Raw genomic sequence first — 23,268 nt, forward strand, 5'->3', positions numbered from 1 at the left:
CATACTGAGTACTGAATAAATGTCACCTGAGTAGATAAATCCTGTATCATTCCCAAAGCCTGAACCAATATCAAAAGAAAGATAATAAAAGAATTGACAGGGTGCCTGGGTGGCTCAGTCAGCAAGCATCTGCCTTTGGCTCAGGTCATAATCCCAGTGTCCTGGGATCAAGCCCCACATGGGGCTCCCTGCTCGGTGGGGAGCCTGTTTCTCCCTCTCCCACTTCCCCTGCTTATGTTCCCTCTCTCACTGGCTCTGTCTCTGTCAAATAAATAAAGTCTTAAAAAAAAAAGATTATTAGAAGAATTGAGACTTCAGTTAGTGGCAAAAGGAAATCTTTTTAAAAGATTATTTTTTTATTTAAGTGAGAGAGAGAAAGAGAGAGAGAGATTGAGAGAATGAATGGGGATGGGGCAGAAGGAGAAGCAGGCTCCCTGCTCACATGGGACCCTGGATTCATGACCTGGGCCGAAGACGAATGCCTAACCAAATGAGCCACCCAGGTGCCCCAAAAGCAGATTCTTGGAATATTCAGGGCTACCCAAAAATGAATGGGAGACGAGCTCCTTTGTCACTAGAAGTCATAGAGTATTACTGATCAGAAAAGAGTGGGTTTGGGTGTGGAGGGTCCAGAAGAACTAGACAACCTTGGGCAGGTTTTTGTAATCCATCCTTGACCCTACCATTCCTCAGAGGTAAACTGAGCATAATTTTCTTCCCACATCTGTACTCCACATAGACCTGACTTTGTAGCCCTTCACAGAAGGAGACCCCACTTTGCAGCGACTGGAGAAGTTGGGTTGTTTGTGGAAGAAGTTTCGTTACAGGCTGAAAAATGGAGCAAGAGGACAAGAGACACCCAGCAGGAGATGAGGTCCTTGTGAGCAGCAGCCGGCCGCCCAGTGTGGTGATGTTAAGAGCCCGCTACTAACTTCACATCCAGAAAGGAAGACTTCAAGGGTGGGAATAATTCAACTGAGCAAACATCAGAGCAGTTATCTTCCTTTTACAATGTCGTTGATGGAGATACAGAACGTGCTGCCCTCGGCTGGTGTGGAAATGTGGCCATGGGCAACTGTAGGAAAATAATATTCAAATAGCAGTGGGCCACAGAAGGCAACTCCAGACAAGGAGCCTGCAGAGAAGATTGAAATCTGGAAGGCACCAGGCTTTCTTTCCCCGGGGAAACAAAGAAGAGGAGCGTGCTAATCCCACAGATTTCATAAGGTTTCTGATTTACCGGCCTCTCAAAAGACTCGGTTGGGGTTTGTCGACATTTTGAGGAGAATGCCTTGTTGTAAAGGTTAAACATGCTAAGAAGCATGAAATGATCTTCTCCAAGAAAGATTGCATCTCTTTGCCAGGGAAAGGGCGGGCCAATAGCCCACAGAAGGGGACCCTCTAAGAGCTGTTAGATCCAGGGTTTCCAGCTTCAAGTCCCAGAAGCAGCTGTCCCTACAACATCCTCTCTGGGGGGCTGCGTTTATTTTGTGGTTCATGGGGCAAGATGGGATGCGTGATGAAAGGAAGAAAAGAGAAATGCATCCACGTCTTTCTCGTCACGTTCCTTCTCTCTAAATCAGTCGCCAGCATTTCAGATACAATTTATCAATAAGACTAAATTACTGGAGATCGGCCAAGTGCCTCTCCTACAGGGCCATGATTCTACTGCTTAGTAGGCCACGGGGACATGAACACACACACCTGCACAAAATATATACAGATGCTGCCTGCGTGTATTTCTTTGAAAAATTCAAGCAAGGGAACTGAAGTGAGGGGTTAAGAACATTATAGTCTACCCTTTGAGCAGCTCACTTCCTACCTGGAGGCCCCCGTTTCCTCAACCAAAAACTGGGGGGTGGGGGGGTTGTGCTAGATGACATCTGAGCCTGTAGATCAATGACTCCTCCCACTCTGCCTGGTTTCCTTTAGGTCAATCCAGTTTCGGGTTTTGAGTTTTTGCTTTTTCTTCATGATTGCTACATGGCTACTGTCTCCCGCCCTTCATAATCCGAAACTGGATTAAAACAGATTCCGTGATAAAACAGAGGAAAGTCTGGGAAACTGGAAGGAAATTATACACATATGCTCGACGCACAGACACATACGCAATCCTCGGGATGGGGTGTCATTGCTGTAAAGTCCTAATGAGAAACCCAAATACTGGAAAATTTAAAAATCTGGTTTTCCTATCTCTGAAGAAAGGATCTTTTGGCTTAATCTCAAATATGTCCAGTTTTACAACAGACAAAAAAACTACTTTTCCCATCAAATCTATGCCAGAGCTTGGTCAAGATCGTCACAGTTGGGACACCTGGGTGGCTCAGTTGGTTAAGCAGCTGCCTTCAGCTCAGGTCATGATCCCAGCATCCTGGGATCGAGTCCCACATCGGGCTCCTTGCTCCCCAGGGAGCCTGCTTCTCCCTCTGACTCTGCCTGCCACTCTGTCTCCCTGTGCTCACTCTCGCTTGCTCTCTCTCTGACAAATAAATAAATAAAATCTTTAAAAAAAAAAAAAAGATCGTCACAGTTATAAACAACAGAGCATCTTAATGTAATTCTTCAGAATCTAGGTTTACACCAGGGTCATGCCTTGATTCCAAGTACAAACCACCTGAAGTATGGAGAAGCATGTGCTTTGGTTATTTTCCCTTCCGGCACAGCCCTCCTTCCTACTTTCAAGTTCCAACCTGTATCTTATGCCTAACCGCAAAAATCTTATCTAGGTTATTTCTACAAAACAAGAAAAAAATATGGGATAAAAACACCAACCAGATAATTTTTTTCATTCTCGAATTGCTGAACTCTGGATTCAAAAATGGGCATGTTGGCTTATCTGCATAAGCGTGAGGGCATGGCTCACTTTGACTCTGCAACAGAGGTTCCCAACAAGCCAAGTAAGCAGCCACCATGGATATTCCTGGTGGTAAACATGGAAACCAAGGCACAGACAAAGGGTTGGTCGCATATGTTCAGGGCGGGGCCAGCCCATGTAGGTGACTCCTAGCAACATCCTCCCCACTCCTTCCAAGAACCTCTGGCTGATCTGAGAAGGCTGAGTAGAACAGAGAAGACACAGGAACTTCTCTGGCCAAACCCTCATTCTAATCCAGTCCTGGCCACTCTTTAGCCATTGTACAATTAAGTCCCACTGACACTGCCCTTAAATATCTATTGGTTGGGTCCCCAAAACTCAAGCTCCATTCTCTCTACCTCACTGGGGGCTCTTAGTTCTCATTCCTGAATTAATGCAAATGCAAACAGAACTAATGTACACTGGTCCATGGGCTCCTGTCTCCCATATGCCATCCTGTCATCCCACTGCTAAAAATGGCATGCCTCTTGTGAGATAAGGTCCCAAGCTTACAAGGTGCAAACGAGGAACCTCACAACTGGACCGGCCACCCCTCCGGCCACACTTTCTAAAATATTCCTACTCCCACACTTTAGAGTCCCTCCACATGCGGAACCTTCCTATTTACCAAAGTCACCTTTGTATATCGGTTCCCTCTGCCTGGAATGCTTTTACCTGTCTGGTCTGCCTGGTCTACTGGGCAGAGTCCTGCTACTCTACCAAGCCTCAGCTTAAGTGTCACTGAATCTGATGCTGTCCATGATCTTCCACCCCACATTTATGTGTCACCTTCCTCAGGGATCAGAATTTATTGGTGTGTGTGTGTGTGAGGAGGGACACAGTCAGTGCTCTGTATCCTCAGGGCTCAACGCAGTCTCCAGCACACAGTGCTCAATAGGTGCTTTGGAATGAATGAATCCAGCCCTTCGTTTCTTCATCCAGAAAATGAGGATCATAATATGCAGCCTGCAGAGTGGATGCGAGGGTTAAATGGCCCAGGACTTAACAGAGAGCAGGCACAGAATTTCCCTCAATAATAGATCTCTTAACTTCCCTTTCCTCGTAACCCAGATGGGAGCAAGCAAGAATTCACCTGCCTACGAAAAGACACAGAGCCAGAGATGCTTGAAAAGGCTATGATAATCCGTGTGCCTTTTAAAGCACTTGTTTCTCATAATTCAGCAGCATCTCGATTGATTGCAGCCACAATGGGCAGGTGTCTGCCGGTAGTGAAGAAGCTTTTAGCAAAGGCAGTAATAAAAGTAATGAAGGTACAGAGGGGCCATATAAATGGCCACCATGGGACACCTGGGTGGCTCAGTTGGTTAAGCAGCTGCCTTCGGCTCAGGTCATGATCCCAGCGTCCTGGGATCGAGTCCCACATCGGGCTCTCTGCTCAGCAGGGAGCCTGCTTCTCCCTCTGACTCTGCCTGCCACTCTGTCTGCCTGTGCTCACTCTCGCTCTCTCTCTCTCTGACAAATAAATAAATAAAAATCTTTAAAAAAAAAAAATAAATAAATGGCCACCATGTCCCTGCATTCGGCAGAACGACAGCCCGCAGCAGGCACGCAATGGCTCTAAGCAGCTGTCATGTGCTGCCCCAAAGTTCTGACCCTCACGTTCTCAGGCTAAGCATAGGTCTAACTGTAGATTTTTCAAAGATGCCCAAAGTCCCCAGCCTGTCCTTCTGAGGTCCTTGAGCTTCAAGACCCCAGAGAAGCTAGAATCTCCTTCCCTGACTCTCTTTAAAATTACAGGAGCAGCTGTGATCAGCAGTGTCTCGGACCCTAACCTGGTGGATTAACACTTAGGAAGGGTTCACGAATCTGGGCCAATTTCCGGGGATCATATAATCTTGAGCCTGTGGGAAGGGAAACGCAGAAAACAAGAAGAGGAAAAAGAGGAGGATAAGTCTTCTTGCCACTGTGGTAGTCACCAGACATACAACTATATAAGCCAAGCATCAACAAATAAGAAAAAAGTGAGGACATGTTGGTTGATGCTGATCAATGGTCTACTTCTTAAAAAGCCCCTTTCTCTGATACATGTCATTCCCCAACAAAAGGGGTAAGAACTGGATGGAAAAGGTGACAGCCTTCTAATGCTCTTAAGAAATCCAAGGTTCAATTCATGAATCCGTCAATTAAAACTTATGTATCATGGGCCTGAAGTATTCCCGGTACACTAAGGCATTAATTTTCATAGAGGAAGGAATCAGGGTACTTCATTGCGGTGCTGATATAACTAAACCCAGCCTCCTAACTCAGAGAGTTCCACAGCCTGTAAAGAACAAGGACTTGCTTTCCTATCCTGCCCTTCACTCACCTTTACCCCTCTCCTCGGGATAAAGAAAGACACTGCCAAGCTGATGACATTTGAGAATCACAGAGTTTTAGAATTGGAAGGGCCCTGAGAGAGCAGGAAACTTAACTGCCTCATTTTATTTTTGCAGAACAGAGAGGCCAGAGAATCCAAGTAAGAATCTCAAGGTCAGATACCTAAATAAAGGGCCTGGGTGTCCCTGGGGAATGGAGGGTAAACCTTCAATTGTACTGGAACCTACAAAAGTGACCAGCATTATTGTATTTGACCTTGGAAGCTAGGGTTTCTTCTATTCCTTTTTTTTTTTTTTTTAAAGATTTTATTTATTTATCAGAGAGAGAGAGGGGGGAGAGAGCGAGCACAGGCAGACAGAATGGCAGGCAGAGGCAGAGGGAGAAGCAGGCTCCCTGCTGAGCAAGGAGCCCGATGTGGGACTCGATCCCAGGACGCTGGGATCATGACCTGAGCCAAAGGCAGCTGCTTAACCAACTGAGCCACCCAGGTGTCCCGGGTTTCTTCTATTCCTAAACCAGTGAGTCGATCTGACCAGACCCCAGTGGATCCAGAACCAGTCATAAAGTGATATATTGGGCTAAACATATTTTGATTTCTAATTATTATCTCTTTCTTCCTTATGATTCTTCCCAGGAATTCCCTGAATTCCTGCCCTTTGCAGACTGCAGTACAATCTGCAGACTACCTCTCCATCCCCTCCATGAGCCTTTGAGTTCATGAAGGACGGAAACCATGTCTTCTACTAATTTGCACCCTCACAACTTAGCGCACCACAGCAGGTACAGAGAAGAGATAGATGCCCACTTGTGGAATTGCCATGATAATGTCGAAGTTATTTCCAAAGAAGTATCACAGCTTCATTTCCTACAATTTGGGGAAAGAAAAGCCACTGAAACTAAAGCTAGTGTAGGCAGGAATGTGTTAAATAGGAAACATTTTAATAATCTAACTTTAATACTCTTTTTTGTTGTTGTTTTGTTTTTTTAAGATTTTATTTATTTATTTGACAGACAGAGATCACAAGTAGGCAGAGAGGCAGCAGAGAGAGAAGAGGAAGCAGGCTCCCTGCTGAGCAGAGAGCCCGGTGTGGGACTGGATCCCAAGACCCTGAGATCATGACCCAAGCCGAAGGCAGTGGCTTAACCCACTGAGCCACCCAGGCGCCTCAATACTCTTTTAAAAAGCACAAAATAACTTTGAGCTTTCCATAATCATATGACATGCTATCTAGTTGTCCAAAAAAGAGATCAGTATGGACTGACGTGGACTGACCTACCATGATGGTAGTGGAGAGTGACAGAGTTGAATGGATGAGAATAGGATTAAATAAGCAATCAACAGGTATTTGCTGATAGATTTAATGAGATCACGGAGAAAAATCAACAAGAATGCCAAAGAAAATTGTGATACCATTTACTGAGATGGGGAAAACTTAAAAAAAAAAAAAAAAGTCTAACATTGGGAGGAGGGACTCAAAATTTCTGTTTCTCAATGTTAAGATTAATATACCTATCAGAAGTCTAAATGGATATCTCAAGTAGACAACTAGATACAGAAATCTGGGATTCTAGAGCGTTCCAGGCTAGAAATCTGAGATTTGGGAGTCACTTCATATAGATGACCTTTGACACCATAGCAATGGATGAAGATACCAAGGGGAATGTGCAGACTAACAGGAGACCCAGGACAGAGAACTGAGACCTCCCAACATTTAATGACCACATTGCATGTCTACCTCACAGTCCTTCAGATGGGGGTGGGGGGCACAGAGATACTGCATGCATTATTTGTCCCTCAATGACCTTACAATCTAACCTCTTTCAGATATACAGGAAGGAAAGGCTCCTCAATATAATGAAAAGTACAATAGATTAAGAGTCAGGAATCATAAATTTTAACCATTCTACAGCTACTCCAAGTTAAAGTGATGTTTCCAATTCCTCACCTACTGAAATAAGAATAGGTGCAGGAAACATCAATAGTACTTGCCAACTCTACTATTTCTGATGTCACAATTTCCATATGGCATCCAAATGACACATTCCCATCCATCTAACTGTGGGATCTCAGCCTTCCCAGGCACAAGGTGTTGCCACTACCCCAGGAGCACACAGCAGCACTCAGAGGGTTGGCTGAAAGGGAAGTTCCTGCACTGGAAGGGGTAGCAGCTGCTATCTGTACTCTTTTCCTTTGGAACAAGAGTCACTTGAGAAAACTCAAAATATCAGCATTCTTGGTTTTCAGCTGGTGTTTATATCAGATGAATGGAATCCCGGGAACCAGTGAGAAGAGCAGGTTTACCCTCTCATCATATTCTCTTGGTTGTGCAAATTAATATTCTCAAAGGGATCCAATTTCCATGATCCCAGGAAGTATTTTCTTGTATCAGACAGAAGCAGTTCCACATGGCTGGATATCTGTAACAGGACATGGCCTATGGGTCAGGAATGCTAAGCTTAGCCATGGAAGAGCACTAAGAAAATGGTTCAGTAACATTGTATGTATATGTTTACACACACACACACACACACACACACACACATGCATGCACACACACACACACACACACACACACACACATGTGTATGTGCCTCTAGGTGACCCTTCCTATCTGTGTAGGTCATCACCCACCAGGACAGAGCTGGTTAATGGAAGGAAAGGCAGACACACCAAATTGGCCCAATCAGTTTCTGGTTTTGGAATATGTCAATTCTAGACAGAAAAAACCAGAATGTGGAGGTTAGGAGAGAGGAATCACATCAGTTGCAGTGCCTTGGGGTCCCTGGAGCTGTTCTGCTTCCCTTTTAAAGAGGCATTTAGTGAGGTCTTCATTTATCAGTACCTCTCCATGGAATCATGCAGTAATTCCTCTTCCCTGACTGTGTTAGCCATAGTCAGCTCTGTAGCTTGCAACCAAAAGAACACAACCTAGAAAGTATTAGTATCCTCATTTTACAGGTAAGGAAACTGAAGCTTAGAAGAATTAAGAGGGGGTGCCTGGGTGGCTCAGTGTGTTAAAGTCTCTGCCTTTGGCTCAGGTCATGATCCCAGAATCCTGGGATCGAGCCCCACATCGGGCTCTCTGCTCAGCAGGGAACCTGCTTCCCCTCCTCTCTCTCTGCCTGCTTCTCTGCCTACTTGTGATCTCTGTCAAATAAATAAAATAAATAAATAAATGAAAGAAGAAGAAGCAAAATTAAGAGAGAAATTAGTTGTGGGTCACCTAGCTAGCAAGTCACAGAAACCAAGTCTATGTGACTCTAACATTCATGCCATTAAGCACCAGCCCACCCGAGTTACATGTAGGTTAATTTTCTTGTCATAGGAATAGACTTGTGCTGAACCCTCCTTTCTTGCTTGCCAAATCAATGATGGCATACATTCAGAAAAATCCATCCAGGGGAAAGGACAGACTCTGCAGTGGCCTCACCAAATTGCAGCTTGATGGTCCACAAACTAATCAAATTCATAGTCTTGGCCATCGATGCTTGGCTCCCACCAACTGAACTAAACAGTTTGGCCACAGGGACAAAGAGAAGATGCCATGGTTGCCCCATGTCAACTGATCGTATCTGCTTAAGAAAGACAAGCTAGAATGTTTCCTTTAAACAATAGGGCTTCCCAAGAGGGCAGGTCTTCCAGCAGACAAGCATTTTAACCAAAGTGACTAGCACTAAGCAGCTAAAACAGGCCTTTGCTTTTTGGGTCATGGAGACAAACATCTCCCACATCACTATGAATAACAAGCCAAAATAGCTAAAGCTGAAAAATTGGGCTGGGAAGATAGATCTACATCTTAGAATAGTATCAGATCATCCCAAAACAATCTAAGTATAATATCCAGCCGATTGTTAAACATCAAGATTTAGAGTTGCTATCTTCACAGGCAGCAGAAACACTCTCATGAGGGTACAGGCAAGAGTCGTCCATTTTTACTATAAGAGAAAGATACACCTGCAAGTTAACCTTGATCTCACATATTCATATATTTCCTAGGACCCTTGCCCTATTCCCTTGTCTCTAGAGGACAGCTTTGATGTGGGCGTTGCCCCACAAACTGACATACTTGCTCAGTTTGCCTCAGTTCTTGAGCTACTTTGATCTAGTGTCTGATCTGGGCCATCCCCAATTCTGCTTTTTCTCTGAACGCCAGGTTTAACATCCCACCTAAGCTTTCTCTGTTTTATATAAACAAATGCCTCTCTAACCCAACCATTCCTATTGTGGGACCAGTGATACCAAAGAACTGATACCACAACGAAGTCCAAGTCAAGGACACTGTTTGGGCTGGTTGAGACACATTGCCTTAGAAATTGTCTTAATCTTTTTTTTTTTTTTTTAAGATTTTATTTGTTTATTTGACAGACAGAGATCACAAGTATGCAGAGAGGCAGACAGGGGGGGGGGGGGGGGGGGGGGGCGGAAAGCAGGCTCCCCGCTGAGCAGAGAGCCTGATTCAGGGCTCGATCCCAGGATCCTGAGATCATGACCTGAGCCGAAGGCAGAGGCTTACCCACTGAGCCACCCAGGCAGCCCAAAATTATCTTAATCTTACCACATTTAGTACAAATGATCATTTCTAGGCTTAGGGTTAATGTTTATAGAAAAAAATTAGAGAAAATGGTAAACTGAGTGCCCACATTGATGGGGTCACAGTGGGTGGGGCAGCTTTCCTGTATCTCAAGGGGATCATGGTCCTTACATAAAGAATGTTAACAAATATTTTTCCTTCACCACTCTTCAGAAGTGCCTATAGGATCAGAGTTTTGTTAGAAATAGAAGGCAAAAAGATCTAAGAAATCTCAAATCTTTTCCCAACCATCACTCCCTTACACAGGCACAGCTTCTCCGATCTGTTTGCCCTACTGTCCCCTATAAACAAAAAGCAAAACATCTACCACATGTTAGCACATTTCCCTTTGTTTTCCTGGAAGGACTATATACCCCTTCGTCAAAATCAGAAGTTATGTCAGTGGTTTTGCATTTCCAGAATCTGATAAAGGCCTGTAACATACAAGGGTGTCAATAAATGTCTGTGTCATGTATAAAAAGGAATAAAAGACGCTCAAAGCATCTCCACTGAGAAATCAGTTTCAATAAAGAAAAACAATGTCATGGGGGAACTCTATTTTCTCTGCTTGCAAGTGGAGTCCTATCATTTTTACACTCCACTGATTCATTCTGAACAAGGCGTCAGGAACAATACAGGGCCAAAAAACAATTAGCAGGGGAACAAAACAATCGGTTGCGCCGTCTGGGATTTGAGTGACTTATAGATCAAATGTCTTAAATTTGTTATGCTCCTTCTCGGTTGGCCAGAATGGATGACTTGGCTGCAATGTCCCAGGAATAATTGTCCCTCATATATTCCCAATCACCTGCTTCTTAATAACTAGTCAGAAGTGACAACATAAAAGGTGCAGTGACTTTCACTGTTCTTGGCAAATCTTGGACCAACTCCCATGGATCTGCCCTTTCGAATAGGTGAGCTCAGAGACACTGTGTGCTGCTGGCTACAGTCACGGCCCTCGGGTTGAGAGGAGACCCAAGGGGAAGGAGTGAGAGGTCTGAAATGATCTTCGGTTCTTACACGACTTCATAGGTAGTGGGAGATCTGAACAATGTGGCTTACACAAAACTGTCTCACTCATCTCAGAGGTCAAATGCCCTTTCTATTGCCCCAAACCAGGACCAGGGTAGTCTACCCTACAACGATGTTTGGAAAAAGTCTAGGAGCTTGACAGACTGTCCAGCCCCATGTGGCCCACTTGTGTTTCAGATGGCTCCTTTCTCATCCTAGTTCCTACTCTGCTTGTGCTAGCTTCAAAAATTCAGTGACTCTGACTTTACATTCCACGAGCTCCAAGACAGTTCTCTCTTGCTCCTTCGCCCCAGTGTACTGTGTCCTGTTTTTTGATCCAGCTGTAAAAAAGAAAGATCTACTTTTCTCTTGAAATACCCCTTAACTAATTATGCAGTGGCCCTCACAAAAGCCAGTCCTTGAAAACATCCTTGCCTGACCAGCCCCTATTCCTAGTTTGTTCAGGAATCATCCTCATCCCCAGACTCCTGATACTGGACAATTCTGTCCACTGACGGCCTATAGGGATGAGATCTTGCAGTTCCCTCCTGAGGAAAGTCTCCTCTTCCCTCAATCTCCCTGTCTTCCCAGTCTGGTCCACCAACAGTGCCCACACTGCTACCTTGTATCAATTAAAAAAAAAAAAAGATTTTATTTATTTATTTGACACACAGAGAGAGAGAGAGATCACAAGTAGGCAGAGCAGGAGGCAGAGAGAGAGGGGGAAGCAGGCTCCTCGCTAAGCAGAGAGCCCAAGGCAGGGCTCGATCCCAGGACCCTGAGACCATGACCCAAGCTGAAGGCAGCGGCTTAACCCACTGAGCCACCCAGGTGCCCACCTTGTATCATTTTATTACTACTTCTCGTAGAGACCTCTCAACTCCTTCCATAAACAAATGATAAACTGCTTGAGAGCAGAACTATGTCTACTGCATATCGAGTATTTTTCAAGCCCTAGAGCTACACTTGTCCTAAACACTTGGTAACTCTGTAAATTATCCCTTCATATAAGATAGAAGTTGACAACCTATGGACAGCCAGCTTGAAGTCTACAAGCTTGGCATATAAAAGAATAAACGAAGCTGGAATTGAACATAGCTTATGGACCAGAATCTCCTTGCCCTGATGCTGCTTCTTTTTACCTTTATCTCTGCCCTTTGCCCAAACTGTACTTCAGTGCAAAGACAAAATGCCAAGGTGGTGAATGACAAGGGGCTTCTCCCAGCCTCCTGGACTGGTGTTCCCCTCCTCTTCAGCCAGCTCTCACGCCCTTCCCCCACTTCATACCACATTCCAGTCCTTGTTGGATTTCATTCCCTTCCCCACCTGTGACCCAGTTTCTAACCTCTGTCCCTTGGCACATTTCTTTCTTGTCTAAGACACATGCCTTCCTCCAAACTCTTTGCCAAGCTAACTCCTACTCCTATTTCAAGTCTCAGATTGCAAATTTCTTCCTGGAAGCAGCTTCCTGTGAACGTCCATGGCATGCTGGGTCCCCCTGCAAAGGGCCCCCCAAACTTCCATTTTCCTTTTAATGATATTTATGACAATAACTACTGTTGTAACAATCACGGACATTTATTAAGTCATCATCTACTAACTCACTTAATCATCACCACTACCTTCTGATGTAGGTAACTGATTACCCCTATTTTATAGAGGGGGAAATCAAGTCTCAAAGATATTGATTACCTTGATCAAGTTCACATCATTCCATAAAGGTCAGATTTCTCATTCAGCCTAGCTCCCGTGTTCATGTCCTTTACCAATACATCATGCTGCCTTCTTATAGAGTTCACCACGTTTGTGATTATTTGTTTCATGACTAAATATTCCAACAGACCGCAACTCCATGAGATCAGGCCTGGGCCTACCTTGTTCAATAGTGTATTTTTAAAGCCTCATCCAAGAGCTAGCATACAGAGAGCTCCGAAACACATGAGTTAAATGAATAAATGAAACAGCAGGTTTCTTAGCCCATGGAGAAACCCAAAAGAGAAGTATTCACCCACTCTGGATAGAAAATGTCTCATTCTTAATCCAAAAAGTATCATAAGCTTGGTAATATTTACTCTAAAGTCTCCCTTTCCAGGACCCAACCCTAGTTCAACAGATTCACACATCCGGAGGCAGAAAGAGTATAATTTGGAAAGCAGTGAATGGGAAGAAATGCTTCTGTAACATGGAGAGAGCCCGAGCAGGTCTATAGCGGGACACACCTGCTATACATGACGCCCACCCGGACCTTGCATGCCGCCTATGAAGGCCAACTCACCCCTTTCACAGGTCCTTCCCCAGTAGCCCGTGCCCGTGCAGTCGCAGATGAAGCGGTTCCAGCCGTCCTTGCACACCGCGTTGTTCTTGCAGGGGTAGCTATCGCACTGCTTGGCGCTCATCCGCGAACAGGAGGACTTGACGCCCGCAGCGTTCTGCATCTCCGCCAGCTGCCGAATGTTCTTGCTGCGCCCGTCAATGAACAGGTCACGGATGCAGCCCACGTAGCCGTAGTTGAGCATGGCAGTCCAGAGCTCAGTGGGGAGGATGAGGCCGGCACGGTTCTCTGGTAGCCCGCCCAGATACATGTCCCCCTCCAGGTCCAGGATCTCGCTCTCCCCGCTGGCGGTGAATGGCGTGCGCCTGCTGTTCACTGAGATGGTACCTGGGATGGAAGGATGGATAGAGGACGTATCAGATATTAAACTGATAAGAACAGATACTACACTTGATCTTAGCCAAAAGGCCGAGAAGCGATAGGGGATGGAAGGATGGAAACAGAGTGAGCTAACAGCCCTCGGGGCATCGCAGGTGAGGCTGCCAGTCAATGAACCAAATGAAAGGAGCCCAGCAGGTGCGCTCAGAGACTCATGGTACCTGGCCAGGTGAAGACAAGCAAGCAAAGGGGTCAGAGGCTTCCAGACAGTAGAAAGGAAAATGTTTGGCCATTTGGTTCCAGTCTTTGCTGCTAAGACACTCTCAGTGGTAGGAAGATTCAGGACCATCTCAGTGAACGAAAACCTAAGCTGATGTCTTTGCTCTACAGAGTCTTGGCCGGAAGATCACCTACTGAAGAGGTTAAGAGCAGCCCAGCCGCTGCCTGTGTTTAAATCTCAGCTCTACCAGGTACTAGCTGTGTAACTCTGAAGATGTGATTTCACCTGCCACGGCCTCAATGTCCTCGTCTGTAAAATGGGAAAATAATTTTCCTCGCAGACCAGCATGATCATTAGATAAGATCCTATGTGTAAACTGCTCCTCAGAATGTGGGACAGAGTAAGGGTTCTGGAAGTGCTTGCTTGAGTCTTCATCCCTCACTTGCCATGCACAAAATGATGGAACCCTCCATGCACTAATACCGTGTATACTGCCATTAGCTACCAGCCCCACCAGTGAATATTTGGAGCATTTCCTTGGAGAAATTTTAACTGGAACATCTTTGTCTATTCATTTAACAATTATGTACTGCACACCTGTTGTTCTCTGGTATACTGGCAGGCACAGAGATGAACTTGACAGGTACGTCTCTGCTCTTGTGGTGCTGATATCCCAGAGCAGAGAGACGGAAATTAAACAAATGACTCAATAAGCAAGAGAAATTGGGTAATGGTCGGTACTAGGAAGCAAGAACAATGGGTGGTAGCAGCTTGTGGTTTCTCCTTAAAAATGTATAGTGGGTGAAGGCTTCTCCAGGCAGGGGACAGGTACGCTCAAATCACAATATTGAAAAGGACCCAGCCATGCTAAGTCCAAGGGAAAGAACATGCCAGGCAGGGGGAACAGCACCTACAAAGGCTCTGGGGTAAGCCAGAGTGTGACTAGAATGGGAGGGCCCCAAGAGTGAGCAGGAGACGAGATCAGAGGGGCAGACGAGGCACAGCAGCAGCAGAGCTGTGGACCCATCAATGAGACTGTGCAAACCTAGAGCCTGGCCTGGGAACTCGGGACTGGGATTCAAGTCCTAAATGGCCTTCTGACCCTAGGCCATTCCCCAAGCTACTTTACAGTCCATTTTCCTAAACTATAAAATCAAGGAAACTGTATATGTGCTGCCAAAGCAAGCACTAAAATCAAGGAAACTGTAAAATTAAAGTGATATCTGAACGTGATGCCAGAAATCTTAAATTTAATTGGTATTCGTAAAGGGCTTTATTGGTACCAAGATACCTGGGTCTTGCCATGTATCAGGCAGCCTTCACTTCTGCCTCAGTCTCAGTCCCCTGGGCTATAAAAGGGATAGCCTGAAGGACCAAGAGGACCCTGTAAGATCAAGAGTGTGACACGCACTCATAATGAGAAGGTCAGCCTTAGGGGCTTCTGGGCGGGTTATGCCAGCGGCACACGCTTCCCCCACTCTATTCTCGAGGTCTTCCCCTGGAGAAATCAGCTTTGCGTTTTTGTTTTTAAAATGGTAGAAACCTACATATCAATCATTCTGTCCTGGTCACCATTGTTAAGTGCTGTGCGTGCTTTTCTGGACTTGATCCTAACAATCTTGCAAGGGAGGAGCTAACAGGGCACCATCTCACAAATGAGGACGTTGAGGCTAGAATCTCCTCTCCTCTCACACTGCTTGCTCTGCCCTTCACAAGCCCACAGAGCGGCTGGATCCCCAACCTGGAAGAGCAGCTTTTGCCAAATAAGGACAGCACTGGCGCGGATTTAAATGTTGGAGCCATAAATACATCCAGAGGGAAATCCGTCCTGTGAGTGTGTGACCACAACCGTTTTGAATGCACTGAATCAAGTTTCAAGAAGGAGTCCCCCAACCGGGGAGGGATCGCCAATCTCCCATGTCAGGCTTCAGCATGAGCAAGGAAGCAGGCACCGCACTCGAGTAGGCAGACGTTTTTAGAACTACTCACCCTGGTACATGTTCGTAACTAAAAACATACCAGAAAATACCCTTGTGACAAAATGAAGTTTAACAGATCATATTAAGTTTGATGTTATGCTGTGTTCATGAGATAAGGATTTGCTTACTCAGTAAATTATTATAGGTGTTGATCAAATGTATCAGAATTGGCCAATGTTATAGCTTCCGGATATGAAATTCAAGGCTTCAGAAATCCAGACAGGTTTGCCAAAGATGGGTCCACCAGTGGTTCTAACAACTAAGTGCCCCACATGAAAAAGCCATCCGTGCTGGGAATAAACAGAAGCAAACATCCAACAATTTCCTGTGCTCTAGGCCATGCATGACACAGATAGGTAGGTAACCTTGAAGCTGTGTCAGGTCTAGGCTAGCCAATCCTGACATCCATCAACCATAAAGGACGTCCAGAGACCCAAAACACACGGTCTTAAAACCAACAAAAGTGTTTCCCCTATAATTTTAGGATAGCTTTCAGGCTCTGCCCCTGTTGACACTGTATGGGTAAATTTAGAAAGAGAGAGAGAAAGATTCAGCCTCCAGAGAAATTAGTTTTTTGTGTCTTTTCTGTTAAAAAAGCACAAACTGTTAATTCTTACTCAACAAGCACATTTAATTTGAAGCCTCTTGGTTCCGATTAGATTTCAGACAATCAATAAAGCATCCTGCTGGGCACTAAACCAGCCAGGGCTACAATCTGCCACCCGTCTGCCCTCTCTGCAGAACCCATCCAGCTCCTCCTAAGGGCAACATGGCCTGTCTCCGTCATCCCTCTGCCTGCAGGATTATGCAGAAAAGCCGTCCCAGGAAAGCTCAGCCATTCCCAGCTGCAGCCTTTAGAGGGAACCTACTGCTTTCTATTAGCAGCCAAGTGCACCAACATGAAAATGTCCAAATGAAAGACTTTTCATGTTTCCCAGGAGAGAGTCCTTAAAATGACAACAAACACTGCCAAGACCCTTGCTCTTGAATATAACCCCATCTAAATGGAGAGTCAGGAAATCAGTGTGAAATTCAAGTGCTCTAGTTACCACTCTGGGTGACATGTCCTTTCTGATGGCACAGAATGTGACCTTCACTGCCACATGGTCCAGAGAAAGCTAGGCAGACTGTCCGGGCATTCAAAAGCTCCAGACTGCGCGCACGCGCACGTGTGTGTGTGTGTGTGTGTGTGTGTGTGTGTGTGTGATCCCTCTCTGTTACCATTCCACAGTAGCTATGTACTGCCTGGGGCTCACTTGTTTGATCTGCGGCTGCAGAAACAAACAAAGCCATTTAAACCAAATGTAAAGGTTATGAAGAGGAAGGGAGAGTCAGTGAGGTCTGAGCAAAGAGTGAAATATAGGCTTTCGCACCAAAGGAAGGCTTTAAATTGAACATGACTTCAGGAAAAATCAATTTGCCTTTTCCTTTCTTGTCATAATTTCTCCCTGCAACACGACTCTTGCCAATTACTGAAGGGCGTAGCACTGCATGAACTCTTACACAGTGAAGCTTATCCTACAGAGTAATCACATAATGCAGCATCTGTGATGTCACAACTGTGTTTCCATGGTGATGGGAAAAAGGAGAAGAAGAAAAGGAGGGGAGGAAAAAAAAACCCCATCACACCAGTTACATGACAGTCTCTTTGGTAGGAGTGGAAATGCTACTTGTAAAACCGTGCTTGGCTCCAGAGCCTTGGAGCTATCACTGAGACGGCTGTGCCGTGAGTGACAAGAGAAGGAAGACCACGTGCACTGTCGGCGAGACAAGATATCTTGTTCAGAAACATAATCTTACAACAACCATTAAAGAGAACAGCAAAAGAGTCAAACATGCATGCAAGTGCAAACATTCAAATAAAAAAATATAAAGCCGGCAGACAGACTGAAAAGCTGCAGCTTTCCTCTCTTCTCAGTCCCCATCGTGCCCCTTCCTACCTGATCTGCCATCGCGCTGAATGTCCACGTGGTACCATTCCCCATCGTTGGCTTTCTTCTGAGTGGCCTTGACTTTGATGGTGCCTGAGCCCATGTCAAGCAGCAGGTATAGGTTGCCATCGAGGAGTTCGACAGCAAAGAAGTCCACCTTGGTGTTCTTCTGGCTCCGAGTGTCCTTCCTCTCTTGGGGCTTGCCGTGAGTGAAGAGAATCAGGCCGTTGGGCTCAGTCGTGCGAAAGTCAAAGGAGATGGAACCCATGCGTTTGGTGTTCCATTTGGGCAAACTGATGTACGCCTCTGGGGTCTCGAAGTTGATGGGGTCCAGCGTGGCCACATTCTCACACTTGAATACAACTTCACCATAGATTTTCATCTTGGTGTCCCCGATCCGGGCCAGGCGAGACAGCTCCAGACGGATGTCATTATTCTTATAAACAACCTGTCAAAAGCCAAACAAGTGCCATATGAATCAATCTTGCAAAGAGTTACCAGCCACTGCTCACTGGGCACCCGGGAAAAAGGCCCAAGAAGAGGCTTCAGGACACAGTATGTCTGAATCAGTATGAGAAATAGGAGCTATGGCATTTGAAAAAGCATTGGGAGAGCTGTGTGGTACACATAAGCCCTGGAAAAAGCCCCCACATTTCTATTTGATTCCTTTTGGGTTGTCTCCTTCTGGCCAATTTTTTTTGTGTTGTCAGAAAGTTATACAATACAAGTTTGCAAGCAAAAATCAAGAGAGACTGAGTTTCACAAATACTAATATTTAAACACAAAGATATTTACTGAAGTATACTTAGTAAAAGACCAGAAACAACCTAAATGACCATCAACAACAGACTGGCACTTCCCATGACGGACAATCATGCAGTTCTAAAAAACAAGGTAGTGCTGGGGACGCCTAGGTGGCTCAGTGGGTTAAGCGCCTCTGCTTTCGGCTCAGGTCATGATCCCAAGGTCCTGGGATCGAGTCCCGAATCGGACTCCTTGCTCGGCAGGGAGCCTGCTTCTCTCGCTGCCTCTGCCTGCCTCTCTGCCTGCTTGTGTATACTCTCTCTCTCTATCTCTGGAATATAAATTAAAAAATCTTTAAAAAAAAAAAAAAGGTAGTGCTCTGCTTTTGACATGGATGCTTTCCAAGAAATATCATTAAGTGAAATTAGCAAGGAAAATAGAAGTGTGTACTACACTATCATTGTGTTAAATGTGTGTGTGTGTGTGTGTGTGTGTGTGTGTGTGTGTGTGTGTTGGGGAAGGCATGTGTGTAATGTGTATATATGCTCCTAACTGCATAAAAAAGCTTTGGAAGGAAACACGGGAAAGTATAAAATTATCACTGGGGAGTGGGTTTTGTCAGTTTCATATTCAAGAATAAGAAGGTGACTGATTTTTACAGTACGCTGTTGCATTGTTTGTTTTTTTTCCCACCGTGCACATGTATTACTAAAAGAAAATTATTTAGTGTCAGAATTGGTGGGGAAGGAGATCTGTGTTTTGTGCACATGTATGTGCCTTCCATATACATATGGTGGGAGAATAAAACACCTTAAAACACACACACACAAAAAACTATTATGATTTTTGAAACCAGGTGTAATCCACATAAAAGCAGGGATTAATGATATTCCCACAAATCAGAATTTCAGAGGTTGTGCTGGTACTAGAACTGAATTTTGATTGCAGTGCCCTGGGATGGGTCTTGGTCCCCTGATCTCTAAGTAACATCTTTCCAATAAAAAGGGGGAAAAAATGAAAGGGAAAGGGACTAACATTACAATTGATTATGGCAATTACTTTGCTATGTGCATTACATCATCTTATTACATCATCTTATTACATCATCATCATCAAATTCTAAGTCAGGATCCAGATTTCGGCTCAAGTTCTGCATCCACTGCCTATGAACTGTGTGACCTTGGCAGAGTCACTTAACTTCTCCGGATCTCTCTTCCCCTCTGAAAATGGGAACACATGTGTTAACTACTTTGCAAGGGTGAAATGAGTTAATGCATGTTGAGCACTTGGAATGACACAGAGTAAGGGCAAAGAAATCTCAGCTCCTTTGTAGGGAGGTAACGTAGCTGTTAGTCTCATTTCATCCTTTCCATGACCCCAAAAGAGATTGTATTATCATCTCTATTTTCAACAAAATAACAACACTTAAATACTAAAATAAGTCTTGCAATCCATCTCAGTGAAAAATGGATCATTTCATTTTGACCCATCATGGATGGGTCATCCTAATACAAACTGTTTAATACCTAATATCCAGCTATAGAATTGTCTCCATTCTCTTCCCCAGCACCAGGAGAGGGTAGAGCAGAACTGTTGGCCTTTTAATGTACAACTAATGACAAAGAATTGAAAATGCCCCACCTACTATATGACCTTGACAATGGGCCTCACCATCGTCGGTAACACTGAAAATAACAGTGATACTAATATTTACTGAGCATCTACTACCAGATACTACGCTAAGGATCTAAAACCTACCATCCCCCATCAGATGCTGACAACACCCACTTGAGACACCCACCATCATCCCCTGCTTTTACGGGTGTAGAAACAGATGTGGAGAGTAGTTAAGGAAGCAGTTCACAGTCACAATATCTGGTAACTGGCAAAGCAGGACTTGAACCCAGGGAGCTGGACTCTCGCAACCACGTGCTTTACCTCTGTGGCTACTTGGAGTGAGGTCCCTCTAGCAACACCTGGGAAGCTCATCTTTAACATTACATGGAAAATCATGCAAGTTCAGCTTCCTGAATGTCTCATCTGAGCACTATTGAACTAACCCTGTGAAAAGCGGAAATACTGCAGGATCCTTAGGCAATCCATCACTCCAGTGAGCCAGAAAAAAAACAAAGTTTAATGACTGGCAACTTCTCCTTTCTAACCCCACTATTGTGCCCCGGCATGGGAGAGCTCTCTGTCATAAACAAACTTTGGCTTTCTCTGCATTTGGTTCAATGCCTATGATTCGAATCGCTTGTTAAGATGAATTATTAATGTATAACAATAGCTCCTCCCAGGGGGGGCACAGACTTGGTTCCACTGAATAATAAATGGATAAAGAACTCAAGCATCCTTACATGAGGCAGGAGAGAAAAAAGAAAAAGACTTTTAAAGGGATGGAGGATAGGGGCCCCGGGCTGGTTTAGTCAGTGATGCGTCTGATTCTCGATTCTGGCTCAGGTCTTGATCTTGGGATCCTGAGATCGAGCCCTGCATCAGGCTCCCCACTCAGTGGGGAATCCGCTTGAGTCTCTCTCTCTCTCTCTGCCTCTGTCTTCCCACTGCTCAATCCCTCTCTCTTTCTCTCAAAATAAATAAAATTATTTAAAAAAGTAAAAATAAAGTGATGCAGAGTACTGTGAAGAGGGACTCTGAGAAAAGTATGCGGCTGAGACTGGGACCTGAGGTAAATCACTACAGTGCAGGTTTCCAGAGGGACACACAGGAGAATCAGGGCCACACCCTGGCCAAAGTACCAGACTTTTCTCAAAAGCTCTTTGAAGGTGAGCTCTCACTCTGTTCCATGACCTGGAAATTACTTCTCTGTTTACCTGGAGTTTCTTCACCTTTCTTCCTGACAGCTGGGTAAACTCTCTGAGTCCCATTTCCAAGGACAGGAACTTAGAAAACCTATACTAGAAATAGCTCCCCTTTTCCCCTGGGGCTATTATCAAGATAGAGAGGGATGTTATATGTGGTAGAACACAGAAAACTCTACGCCAATACACAAACCTAGGAAGAAATAATAGCATACCCTTGTCTCCAGTGGTGCTGGCATACTGCCAGAAACTGCCTGGAGCATGGCCTAAAGTTCTGTTGAGAACCCCCACCAAGAAAGGGATAAGAGGACACACGAGCTCTTGTAGCCTGGGGGTACTCAACTGGGAAGCTCCATGGTTAGCATCCTGGCCTCCCCCACCTGCCTGGTGTAGGACCACGGCCAGGACCACAGCCATGCAGAAAGGTACCAGGGCCTTGGGGAGGGCATGGAGGCAGGGTCTCTTGCCCCCCTTATGAGGCAAATTAGTATCTAGTACAGTGTTCTCTGTTCAGCTAAAGGCAAGTCCCCAACTGATGACTGAAGGAGAAAGAGATGCGGCATCAAGTGACAGAGAGCAGGCTGGGCTGACAAGCTGCCCCAACAAGGACCAATTAAAGATAAGTGGAAGTGACTCCCCATGAGGGAAGATGTCACACAGACTGAGTGGCAGAGACAGTCACAGAGAATGATAAGCTGGTCTGACTATCCCACACACAGGCTTGTAAAGACCACCATTTGGACTTGTAGCTAGGAGGCGAAGGAGTAAAACAGGTGAGGGCACAGTCCCCCAGTTGAGACAGAGTCTCTCAGAAAAGCTGTACTCCCGTGCCTCCAGAATCCCCAGTACAAAGGCACACAGGAGCTACATGAGGACTAAGGCAAGACATGAGAGCAGGAACAATGTAACAAAAACAGTTTCCATCTACTGAGCATCTACAATGTGCCTGATGGTAAGCAAGAGAAACAGGTAGCCCTAGCTTCATTGTACAGACAGGAGACAGGTCTGTGCCCAAGTTCCTCCAGCCACTGAGGAGTTAACTAGAACTTGAACCCAGATCTCTCGGACTATACTGGGACAGGGCCACACTCTAGGGGTGGCAGTTTCAAGGCTCTCCGGTGGCCCGCCTATGCTTACCCATAAAGCAAAAACCCCTTAATCTGTCTTGTCCTGTGAACCCATCACACCCAGTATGTCCCATTCTTCCCCACTCGGGAATCACTTCAGGGGCTTCTGTCTGAGCTCAAGTGCAGGTGTTTCTGCATCTTTACCCGCTATGTTTCCCACACCACCATGCTTTCCTCTCCACTCCTGGTGCCCCTTCACAAGGACCCACATCCGTGCCCACTCCAGACCCTCTCTGGCTACTCGGGTCCGTGCTGATCCCGCCATGTGACAACATGGAAACCTTTGACTGCCCGCCGGTGATGCCGCGGTCTTCCTACTGCCCAGACCACTTGCCCTGATCGGAAAAGGAGGGACACTTCTAACTTACATGATGCACCTTGTATATGAAACTCATTCATGGCACTGGAGTTAGGTGGCAGATCCATGAGAATAAATCTAGCGGGCAGACACAGTCCCCACTCACAGAGGTGCTTCTCTTCCTCTCTCTTCCACCTTCTCCAAGACCACTGTGTGCTCGGCTCCCTGAGAACAAGTCGGCATGCCTTCTGCTGTAATGCCACATCCCTCTGCACTCCAGTGAATTAGAAGGAAGGAGGGGATGTGGGCTTGTGCCCTGCAGTACCCAGATGGCCTCTTGGGACTAGTTCTCCTGCACCGGAACAGGAGACCACCACCTGGCTTCTTTTTCCCCTCTTGTTTTTTTAAAGCATCTTCAATCCTCTGTGGGCCTACATGAAGGACAATTTCAGTAAAAACCACCAGATCAGCATCTAAGACGATCATTTATAGGTCCGTGACTTGATGCCTGAGCACCACTGCTCTGATGGGTCAATGGAGGACAGCTGACATTCAAGATGCTGGGGGACACTCTCTGAAGTGTCTAGGCTGAACAAAACAGAATGGCGAGGGGCCAGGGTCAGGGTGCCTTGATATGGAACTGCCTTGATGTGTTGACTAGAGATCCCAATAAACCCTTTTAGCTTTATACCTAGGTGTGGAACAGTTTACATATGACAAGCCAAAG

General features: G+C 45.5%; 1 protein-coding gene and 1 pseudogene across 32 annotated transcripts in view; both read right to left on the bottom strand.

Moving 5' to 3' along the window:
* NRXN3 (neurexin 3) overlaps nt 1-23,268 on the bottom strand; it is a 1,559,048-nt gene that overhangs the window by 1,028,552 nt on the left and 507,228 nt on the right. For all 32 annotated transcript variants that reach the window (XR_009399188.1, XR_009399187.1, XR_009399186.1 and 29 more), the window contains 2 exons: nt 17,563-18,001; nt 13,049-13,432 (listed from right to left, as the gene is read on the bottom strand). Coding sequence is in view for 28 of the 32 variants with exons in the window: in XM_059373628.1 (XP_059229611.1) it covers nt 13,049-13,432; nt 17,563-18,001 (823 nt within the window). In the remaining 4 variants the exon portion in view is untranslated. The remainder of the gene's footprint in view (nt 1-13,048; nt 13,433-17,562; nt 18,002-23,268) is intronic.
* On the bottom strand, nt 13,424-13,525 carry LOC132000572 (U2 spliceosomal RNA; annotated as a pseudogene).

The sequence above is a fragment of the Mustela nigripes genome, chromosome 13 (assembly GCF_022355385.1).
Source record: "Mustela nigripes isolate SB6536 chromosome 13, MUSNIG.SB6536, whole genome shotgun sequence".
NCBI lineage: Eukaryota > Metazoa > Chordata > Mammalia > Carnivora > Mustelidae > Mustela > Mustela nigripes.